The 11,493-nt window shown below is 46.4% G+C and overlaps 1 protein-coding gene across 1 annotated transcript in view; it reads left to right on the top strand.

The window, feature by feature from the left end:
- Positions 1-11,493, top strand: part of TRPC5 (transient receptor potential cation channel subfamily C member 5) — a 99,186-nt gene that overhangs the window by 71,834 nt on the left and 15,859 nt on the right. The window contains exon 7 of the mRNA XM_015626845.2: positions 953-1,148. Coding sequence (XP_015482331.1) covers positions 953-1,148 — 196 coding nt within the window. The remainder of the gene's footprint in view (positions 1-952; positions 1,149-11,493) is intronic.

Raw genomic sequence — 11,493 nt, 5'->3', positions numbered from 1 at the left:
CATCAGAGCAAAAGGTGAAGGTGGCTGTGATTTCTGCCATCTCCCACCTCGTGGTGCCTTGTTGTGCACTGTTCAGCTGCTGCAGTCACGCTGTACTCAGGGATGGGCTCCCTGAGCATTTATCCTGCAGACACATTAATGATGCAGGCACTGATTAACCAGGAGAGTTTATAGATAGCAGCAGTATCGCAGCATGGCAATTTTAATTAAATAGAATATATGGTGGCTGTTCTTTGCATGTGTGCAGAGTGGGAAAGGGAGCCTTGGGTTGCTCAGGGCAGTTGTGCTCGCTGCATCTCACAAGGACAGACAGCAAATGCTCTCACATGCATTGGCTGCTGGGTCACTGGCTGAGCACAGGGTGTCCCCAGGAATGGATAAAAGGCCATGCTGTGTGGCTGCTCTCTGGTGTCTCCCAATATCTGTGTATTCCCTAAGTGAAGATCATTTTCCACCCCCCAGCTAAAAAATCTAAAAATCAATTTTTTTCTTCTTGTGTGAAGTTCCCGCTGTCTTCTTCAGTACTTTTGTTTCCTACCATCATAGGAGTCTGCTGCTCCATAAAGGACAGCTAACATCATAGGATTACAAAAAAAAAAAGCACAGAAATTTACTGCCAGGGTATAGCTGGTTGAACTCTTAAGTGTGTAACCTGTCGCTGCATTCCCCTTTTCCCTGTGTGCGGAGACTTGTGGGTTAAAAGAAACAGAAACGTTTCTGCTTTCCTTTACTGGCTTTTACAAATAATCTTGCCAAAAATGATGGCTGTAAGGCATGGTTTAGATGTGTTTTGAGCTAAGATGATCTTACTTAATATATTTTTATATGAAGTAATAATATACTTTTTATATATATATATATATTATAAATTGTGTAAATTGTGTAAATGATATAAATTGTATAATTTTGTATAAATATAATATATTAAATATAATATTGTGTACATTTGCAGGCTTTTTGAGACCCTCCAGTCACTCTTCTGGTCTGTGTTTGGGCTGCTCAATCTCTACGTCACCAACGTGAAAGCCAGACACGAATTCACAGAATTTGTTGGGGCCACGATGTTCGGGACCTACAACGTCATCTCCCTCGTTGTGCTGCTGAACATGCTGATAGCCATGATGAACAACTCCTACCAGCTCATTGCTGTGAGTTCCCTCCTCCTCTCCTTGCTGTTATTCCTCCCTGTGTTGGAGTGGGTCCCCTCTGGGATGCTGGAGTCTGCTGCCCCCGGTTTGTGCCAGCAGGTAGCTGGGATTTCTGCTCACCAGCCTGAATCATGCCTGTGGAGGAGGTTTTGCTCTGTCTGTGATGCTTTTTAGCTGGAAAAGGCTCATGGGCTGTGATCTGCCCCTGTCTCCTCCTGTGGAGTAACCTTGCTGACCATCTCGGGTGTGTAAAGGGAAAGCTTCCCACTGCTTTTTGATGTTTGGTTTTAACTCGGGGGGTGGGTGTTGTGGTGTATTTTTTTTTATCCTATTTCTGTTTTCTCATGTGGAACCGTGTGTGGCAGGAGCCCAGCCCTGCAATTTCTTTTTCCCACAGTCTTCCCACGTGAAATTAGATCGTGTCCATCTGTAACACCGGAGTCTCCTGGCTGTAAAACCATAATCTGAGATTCCTGAGTAATCCCAGTGCAGGATGGATCTGAGCTGAGGCAGCTTGGGGCTGTAGAGCCGTTATCAAACCAAACTTTCATTTGAATTTTCAGAACTGGTTTTTCCACTGTAATCTCATTCTGTGTACCCAAAACCCAATCTGTACCTTGATGATTAAATTTGTCAACAGACTGAAAGCTAAAGCAGCATGGCTGTGCATTTTAAAGGCTCTTAGGGTCAGGAACAGCGTGGAAGGAAGCAAAATCTTGTGTGCACAGTACTTCAGATAAAGCAGTGGGCACTCACTCCCCAGCTGTGGCCACTAACATGATGGGTTTGGAGACAGTGAGGTGATGAACTGCTGCATCATCTGGGAACAGAACAGGAGTGAGGGGAGTTGTTTGTGTCCTTGGCTGGTCCCTTGGTGCAGAGTAGAGGCTTTGGTTGACTCTTGGTTTATTCTAGAAGATAAACCAGGGCAAAAACAGAACCAGCAGCAGTTCTCCTACTATTTCCACTTCCACATTCCTGGACAAGTCGCTGGGAAATGTGTGCATGAGCTCCTTTCCTGGCTAAAGCAGAGAGGGGAGTATTGAGTTGTTTTCTTGAACAGGTTCCACAATTGTTGTTGATTATCTGCTGATTCAAGTGGCTCCTAAATTCACTTGGTCAAGCAGAGCAGACCCGTCAAATTGCTGATTCTTTTGGACATCTGATCTTTATCATGGTAAAAAGTATGAGAAAAGCTGGACCACTGACCTTCCAGATGAGCAGAAAAGCAGTTTATCACAAAGGCATCGCTGCTTTATCAGTCTGTTTCAATGCTTCAAGTGCTTTCTCTTTGTTCACTGCTACTCCTCACATTCCAGAGAGACTGGAATGGGGGACAGAAAACAAAGATTCTCTCTTTGGCCATTTTCTCCAATTCCCTTTCCTTTATTGTCATCAAATAGGCTTGTCACTAAGACAAAGCCCAAGCCTAAGACTGGCATAAGAATAGCAGAATTTGCTATTCACTGGGCCACAAACCACTCATCATTCTTTCCCCTGAATAATTCCAGTGATGCAATGACACATTACACACAATCCCACATGAATTAGAGGGGACCCATCATAACAATTAACCCAAGTGAGCGCTCCAGAGAGCGCTGTTGTGTTCATGGTTTTGTGTCTGGAGCAGCTGGGAGCGGCCCCATCAGAAAATCTTGATAGACCTGGGGGTAGAGGATTGAACTCTGCAGATAACCGAGGGAAAACTCGGGAAAATAGCACTGGAAATGCTACAGGAGACTTGGCTGTCACTAAAACTGTCTGCCTGCAGTCGATTCCCAGAGCAGTGACATTTCCTGTGAAGGCAAGACGCAGTCGCTTCCAATCTTTATTCCCGTGCATTTGGGTTTGGAAGCTGCATTTCTGCATGCCTTCTCTCCGGGAAAAAAATTCCCTTCATGTGTCTTCTAAGGGCAAACATCAATTAATCTCTCCCCCGAAGAAAACAAGCCGTTAATAAACGCTGAGCTTTATAAATGTGGGTCGTTAATTAACCTCCCCTAATCAGGTTCACCCCCTGCTGAATCCCAGCGGGCTGGGTGCTAGACTGGGCATTTCTTCCTCCTGGGGTTTGTATGATGTGGGATACCCGGGGAATGACAGCATTCCAGGGGGAAAGGAGGAGAAAGGAGTCCTTGAGGTGGGGTGGAGATCTTCTTCTTCATCAAGAAATCCACGAGCATCGCTGCAGAGCGATGAAACAGAGGGGAGTGAGATGAGAGCGCATCTGACTCCCCTGCAGTGGAGCGGTGAGGACATCTTCATTAATCCCGTTTGTTAATGAGCCCCAGGCGCTGCTGCAATGCAAACTCCCCTCCTCTCCTGCAGGGACAGATATAATGCGTTTGTAGCAGTTATCCTTCAGCTCAGCTTTCCTCCCAGACTCAGATGTGAGTTTGTGCTGCGAGGTTTGGGAAGGGAGAATCTGAGCTGTCCTTCCTTCTCTGTCTCCCCAGGCTGGGGATGAGGGCTGCCTGCTGAATTTGGCTCTGCAGGCACACAGCATGAAAACACCGCTGTCTGTGGAAGGCAGAGCAGAGAGAAAAACCTCTGCTTCAAGTGCTTCTTGACTCAGAGAAGGGAGAACTTTTCTGCCGTAATTTTGTTGGTTTGTTGTTTTTTTTTTCCTCAGCTATTTCAGACTTCAATAAATACATACTTCCAGGAGTGCCCTGAAGCAGTTTCAATATCGATTATTTTCAGGCAGGCCATTTTTCTCTTTTGCCAAACCATAGTCTGGTTATGGCAGACACCATCTTTCACCAAGAAAGCAAACAAAATCCAGATGCAATCCCCCAAATTTCCATCCATTTTGTGCCTTTTCAATATGGGAAGATCAGAATGTTTTATACAAGCAGCACAGGATGCCCTGGGATGTTATGCACTGCCAGCTCCCTCATCTCAATACTTTCCCAGACTTCATCTGAGGATGGGAAGAGGAATTTGTCACAATCACGAGAGGAAGGACAAGGGAATGATGTGAGTGTGGCCAGGTGGCTGCATCATTTGTAAGTGCCAGAAAGTAACTGAGTGGGTGGTGAGGACACTTTATGGGCTGTTTCCCATCAGAGCCACTTGGCAGCACCTGAAGTCATCCAATCCTCCTGCCAGGAGCTAATTTTTATTCAAAATAAGCGGGGTGAGTTGGTGTTCCCTCTAGCACAGAGGGTCCTGGGGGTCCCCTCGGGTGTGGGTATGCACTGGAGGGAATTAACGTGTATTTGCTAAAAGCTTGTTCCTTGTGGCCAAACCCCTGATATTCTGGGGAATCAGGCAAGAATTAATCACTGGAATTGCACCAGCAGCTCTGACTGCAGCAGCAGGAGCAATATCAGTGGAGGAACAGCAACCCAGGGCTGTGCAGGAGAGTTGGGGTGATAAATTGTGCACAGCAGCTCTGCGGCACGACCCACCCACCGCTGCCACATTAAACAGAGATGTGAGCCCTCACAGCTTTCAGATGTTCCAGGATAAAAGTACAAGGATGCTTAATGTCTCAGGGATTTCTTACACCAGAGTGAGCCTGAGAAAAATTCCCTCTGGCTCCAGGTGTGAAGGTGTTGCGGGCTCGAGTGTGTCCGTGTGTGATGTTGGGATAATGGCTTGGCTCCAGCAGTGAGTGTAAAGTTGTAAAATCGGTCTGGATATTGCATTTTGTGTCCTCCTGTTGGTTGGAATGTCTGTTATTTCAAGGTAGCTCATCTCAGACAGCTGTTCCTGCAAAAGACTGCAGGCTTTAAAGGAAGTTTTAAGGGTGTTTCTGAGGTTAGTGTGTGTCTAAATTGGAATTTAGCTGTCAGTGTTTGGGTTGGAGGAATCGGGGCACTGGGCACCAAACTCAGGATGCAGTTTTAGATGATGAAATTAAATGGAGAGGATTAACACAAGTAGTTAAAGATGAGAATGAAGAAAATAAATGTTTTGCATAGCAAAACAAAAGCTGTGCACTAAACAGAAATGGCATGTCCAGCTAGAAAATAAATAAAACTCTGACTAAGTAAGTACAGGGATATTAGACATGGAATTTTCTCAATTTTTGCAGACTAGATAGCTTGAAAATGAAGGCACAGAGAAACATAAAGATTTTTCAGCTCTCTATTACATTGTTTCCAAGATAACTTTGGATTTCCCCCAGGTGGTAGTTTCAAACTTTCCTTCATCTGCAGAGCACACGGATTCCTGGACTTCCCTGAACTCCCTCAGCAGTAATTGCTGCCCACTTTAATTCACACCACCAGCAGAAATTCTCTTCCCCACTGTGATTTGTGACCCTCAGGACTGTCAGAAAATGTTCCTCTGCTCGCACAACCTGCACAGTTACCACCTGGAGGTTTTTCAAAGGAGGAATTTTATCAACCAACAAACTTAGTTTGAAATACAACAACTGCCCAGTGGCAGATTTTGGGGTGGTGGTGTTCCCCTACAGAGGTGAGGGCAGCTCCTAAATCTGGACTCAGAACCAAGCTCTTGTAAAGCATCAGGAAATGTTCATTTCACCAGGCCCCTTTCAGTACCATTAATTTGAATTTCCTGGAAATTAAGCCATTGGTGGTTTTTAACTCTGTAATACAGCAGGAAATGAAGTTATGCTCTTGTTGTGTTGCCAATACAAGCTGGGATTAATATTTCTTGAAGCTTTTTTATGGTGCAGCAAAACAAGGAGGTTCTGGAAAGAGGATGAAATGGCTCTTCCTTGGTTTGCCAGCTTTGTCCCTCGGTTTTGTGGCCCTCAGAGCCTCCTGCTGACCAACACACACATCTGCTGGTCACTGCCCATGTGCACAAGCCGTGTTTGAGGTGCAGGTGACACACTCACACCTTTTCTTTATTCCACAGCACTGCTGTAATTACCCAGATCTCAATTACTGCGCTCCGAAAACTCATCCCTGGCATCAGCAATAATGAATCAAAATGGGAAATTCTCCTGCACTTAGTGCCTTTAGTGACACTTGGACAGGCAGCCAGGACAAGGCAGCCTTCAGCTAAAGGAGGGTGGATTTAGATCAGACATAAGGAATAAATCCTTCCCTGTGAGGAGAGGGAGGCCCTGGCACAGGTTCCCAGAGAAGCTGTGGGTCCCTGGAAGTGTCCCAGGCCAGGTTGGATGGAGCTTGGAGCAGCCTGGGACAGTGGGAAGTGTCCCACCCATGGCAGGGGGTGGGAATGGAATGAGCTTTAAGGCCCCTCCCAACCCATTCCATGATTTCCTGTTTCATTTCAGGGTTTCTGTTCCATTCCCCATGTGGAGAAACGCTGGACCCCCACTCCCTGTTCCCTCCTGAGGAGCTGTAGCCCACCTCTGGAGCAGTGGGATTGATTCCCCAGGCTGGGCCCTCTCTCTGGACCTCATTCCTGGGTGTGGGGGGATTCCCAGCAGATTTTTATTGGAAAATGAAGGGAAATAGGTTGCAGCAGTGGTGTGCAGGGATGCTCCCATACAGCCAGAGGCCTGTGTGTGGAATCAGCCCTGGAGCCTCGCTCCAGACTGGCAGGCAGCTTAATTGCTTTTTGTTAGCAAGCTAAAGGATTCATTTGAAGGTGTAGAACTGTTTGTCTTTTTGCTGGCTTTGGCCTAATTACATGTAACCCATGGACTTGAATCACGTTGTTAATATTCATCTGGTGTTTGCAGAGCCTCTAAATAGAGGCACTCGATGTGCTCCAGCTTCACATGCTGCATCTTCTGTTCTTACAGCAGACAAAGCTCATTCTCCATCCCAGCATCCAGCCCTGCCACTCCTGTGAGTACTGTCAGCAGAATCAGGAGCTTCAGCCTTTCTGCTGCCTTTAATCTTTGAAACCACAGGTGTTTATGTGTCCCTGGGAACCACCAGGGCCAAACCGCTTTGGGGCTCATTCAGGGCAGAAATGTTTCACTCCAGTGAAAAAAGATGAGCTTGCAATCCATAGATGAGCCCTGGCTGATTTAAGATGTTCCAGGAGTTGGCTGGCATTTATTTCTGGAATTCTCAGGGCTGGGCTCTGGGGATTTTTGGTGGAGTTAACACCCCAGTGCCCTGCCTGACAGGTCAATAACTCTCTGCCCATTACGTGTGAGCAGCACAGCAAGGTTTGCTCCTGCTACGTGATAGAAGTTGAAGTATCCAGATGGAACCACATAGGCTGCAGCCCCCTGCATTATCCCATCTTTTATTTAGGCCTGACAAGCTCAATTAGCATTATCTTGTGCTCCTGCATCGAGGGGACTCGTGTTTAGAGAGGCAGGAGAAAAGAGGAAAAGCGAAAGATAAAAGAAGAATATTACTGAGGAAAAAGCAGTGAAATACTAAAAGGGATTTATTTATCTGGGAAGAGCTTTCCCCTGGTACTGAACAATGGAAACAGCTATATTACTAAGAATTCTCTGCAATACGACTTTTTAGATGCCAGTGTTTCACAGATTTCATTCTGCAACACGCTGCAATCTTGCAAATAAGTTGATGTTGATCATGTAGGTTAAAGAGGATACACACAACCACTCCTAATTAAATAGGGATATGATTAATAATAACCTGAATGCTTTATCTCCTTGTCTGTTTTTGTCTGCTGGTCCTGCTCCCACTCAGCTGCAACCCCTTGCTTTTTGGTAGGAGAAAACAAGAGACATCAGTGCTATCTGCACAGCTCAAGGTTCACTTCCAGACTCGAGCAATTTCATACATTTTATGATCTGTCCCTTCCCTTCGGCTCAAGGATGTATTTAAATGGTCAGGACAGAGGATTTTTTTAAATTTTTGAGCAATTACTCAGTTTTTGGCAGCTAAGCTCAGGCGCTGCATTTATAAGTGGTGGTACAAGCAGGCTGCCTTCCAGAGGTGTTGGGCACCTGCTGCTCCCTCTGGTGCTGTGACCTTTACAGGCTCAGTAAAACACGAAATCCAGCTCCATTCCTCTGCTGAGGAAAGGCAGTTTATGGCCTCTCATAAAAGAGCAAAACACTGAAGCATTTGGTGCCTGAATCCACGGACAGAGCCGTGCTCTGGTGAGGAGCAGGGAGTGGGACATGAGGAACTTGCTCCCTGCTGGCTTTGGTTGTGAGGAGATAAGGGAATTCTGAGGAGGTTTGGGGAGGTGAAGCCTCCAGAACCCCCTGCAAACCCCACAGGCTGCTCCAGTCTGGTTTCCCAGTGCTCTGCTCCAGTCCTCAGCAGGACACTGTGACTCACAGGACGGATTTTGGGCTCTCCTGACGTGGAGGAGTGTGATGGTTTGTCCTTCCCCTTTGAAAAGCACCTGCAGCAACTCAGCTGGAGGAGGCAGGGTCAGACCAAGGGCTTTGCACACAGAATGGAAAGTGGCGAATTCTGCAGTGCTTTTTCCTTCCAGGGCAAGTTTGTGCAAGAGAATCATCCTGGCTGTGTCCAGCAGAGAATCCAAGGCTCCCATCCAGCAGCAGTAGGTGGCCTGGACTGACAGGCTGAGCACCCTAAAGCCACAAGAGAGAGCTGAGATTGATTCCTGAGCTTTGGGAATGGCTGCTCAGAGAGGAACAGGCACTTTCTTGAGCCCAGCAGTATCTCCAAGTGTAATGCAGACATGATAACATTAACTTCAACATAACTTTATATAGATAACCTAACTTTAGCAGTGATAACTTTATGGTCTCCTAGAATGGCTTGGGTTGGAAAGGACCTTTGAAGATCAAATCCCAGCCTGACTGGCTATGAAGAAAAAAAAAAAAAAATCAAAGACAATATTCTGGAAATAGGACGAGTAGAAATGAGGCTAAGTTTGTTTATTTTTTGCTTTAGTACCAACAGAGTCATCAGCACTCAAACACTTTGGCTTAGCCCTGCCTGCTCAGTTCTCCAGGATGTGTGAGTTACCTGATTTTGACCTGGCTGGGGGTAGTTAGCATTATCAGCACAGATACCCCTTATCTCTCTGACCTTCAGCATGAAAAGAGGCTCTTATCAGGCAGTGATGGAGGAGAGAGAATGGATGGCAGGAAGATCAAAACCTTGGTGAGATCTTCCTCATTGTTTCTTCCTGCTGAGGCTTTTAGAGAGCTGCTTCTCTGCATGACCTTCCCACTGCTCCGATTTATTTGACTATTAAAATAAAAACTGAACTTAACTGGAATATGACTGTGGAAACAAAAAGATGTCAGTTCCCATAATTTAACTGCACTAAAACCAGCACAATCCCCAGTTCTCTGTGTTTTCTCCAATATAATATTCCCTGGTCTTCTCATTAGCTATCGTTGTTTGCATCCAAGATGCTGGTGGGAGATGAAAAGTATTTGATATATATCTATATATGTATATATAACCTAAATACACCGTGGAATGCAGCGCATTGCAAGCCATAATAAAAATTTTAATTATGAATATCTTCTGCACATGGAAGTTATAAATAGCAGAGATGCTAAAGCATGCATTTTCCAAGTACAAACAAACTGATTCCCCGGGGCTGGGAGAAGCAGCCAGGGTTCTGGGCAGGGTGGCCAGTGCCACAGCTCCTGTGACAGCTCTGTCACCCAGGAGGGAACAGCCCTGCTCTCTGCCCGACCTGGCGTGTTCAGAAACCACTTGTGGTTTTCTTTTCCACTGCAACCAACCCCATTTCCATAATTCCCGAGCCTCTTTGGCTGTGCTCCAAAGATGGGGTCCCTTATCCGACTTGGAACAAAATGCAGGTCCTGTGCTGTGCCTTGGTGACATTCTGGCCATTCCCAAGTGGGGGGCCTTGGACACAGCAAAATCAAGGAAATTTTTCCTAACTTCCTCCATTGCAGTGTGTTCATTCACAGGCTCTGCCATGTGGGATCTTCCCCCAGCTCTCAGGTTTTTAAGGCTCACAGTCCCAATGATGGCTTATCTGCTATATAACCTTTAGATCTGAAGTTTTTTTTCTCCCTTGTGCTCTGTTTGCTTTCCTCACTTAAGAGCCCTGCTGCCAGACAAGGGTAGCTCTTGCCTGAAGTCAGTGACCTGCATCCTGCATCCCAGAATTCACTTTCCTTCTTTCCCAGTGCTAGTATTTATTTATCAATTTTTCCTCAGGACCTGCCTGTGCTCCTTTTTCTGTGCTGGAGCCAAAATCCCTCTTGGAGCTGCATCCTGGGGAGCTGTTCTCCCTTTCCACCCTCCTGCCCTGCCTGCTGCTCCAGCTGTGTTTTCCCTTCTTTTCCTCTGCCAAGGGCTCTGTGTCCCAGGCACTGTCACAGCTCCTCCTCAGAGCCACTGCAGCTGCCCAGGACTCTGCCTTGTGCTCGTCAGTTCTTTCATCTCTTCTCTGTCTCATCCCCTCACTGCTCTAATTGCTTTTCTTAATGCTCGATTGTCCTGTTTTAGCAATTTTTCTTGTATTATTTTTGAGATTGATCCTATTAAGTTCTTACCCTTCAGTATGTCATCCCCTGCTTTGAAAGCAAAGTCATTTGTTGCCAGCTGCAGCTGAATTACCTATGCAATAATTGACTTTGTAGCTTCCTGATTTTCTCACAGACTTTTTCTTTCTATGACATCCTTTCCTTTGAAAAATGTTAAGCACCATTTACGTCAAATAGCCTGCTCGGATTTTTGCTGCTTGCTTCTCTGAGCTTGTCACCAAACCCCCGAGCTCTGCTGATGTTATTTCAGTTTGCCTGACACATATTACAAAATTAACAACTTTGAAACAGCACAAGACTTGCCTGGGTGGAGTTTCTGTGAAGATTAATTTTCTCCTGACCCTATTTCTGCAGTGCTTTCTGTTCAGGACACACAAGGGCATCTTTCTTGAGCTAGCCTGCTGGAAAGCCAGCCCTGATAACATTTTCTGTGCTGTTTCCTGCTCTGGGTTTTGTGCAGAGCAATAAAGAGGCACGTGGAGAGAGAAATGTATTAAATAGAGCCTAATGACTTCTCCTACGCTTTGCAGCCCCGCTAATTACACAGCAAAAAAGGCACCTTTGAAGTTCCTGTGCCTCTGGGGCAAGCAGGCTCCCTTCCTCAGTAGCCTGCAAGGTAAATGTTACATCCCCTCCTCCCTTCCTAGAGAAAAGTACATTTTGGGCACATCCTAATCCTGTGGGGCTGCTGGTGGCTGTTCCTGGGGTGGGACAGCAGCAGAGAGCTGCTCCTGCTGCAGCATCACTCCAGCTCCTGCCAGCACTCCTGGCACAACTAGAAAGCTTCAATCCCTCCTCCAGAGGCACTGGGGCACAGCCAGCCAGCCTGGTCCCCAGGGCATTGTCACAGCCATCTATATCTGCATCTGACAGCCTGATTTCCAGCTTAGCCCACTGCCTGCTGTGTAATGAAACTCAGGGAAGGCGCACACAGCACCTCTCGTGCCAGCCAGAGCGATGCTGGGGATGTTTCTACATTCTTCCTTCCATGGGGGTGTGGGATTTGCATCC

The sequence above is a fragment of the Parus major genome, chromosome 4A (assembly GCF_001522545.3).
Source record: "Parus major isolate Abel chromosome 4A, Parus_major1.1, whole genome shotgun sequence".
In the NCBI taxonomy this organism is placed as follows: domain Eukaryota; kingdom Metazoa; phylum Chordata; class Aves; order Passeriformes; family Paridae; genus Parus; species Parus major.
The sequence above is the reverse complement of the archived record's forward strand: the minus strand, read 5'-3'. Positions and strand labels throughout refer to the sequence as shown.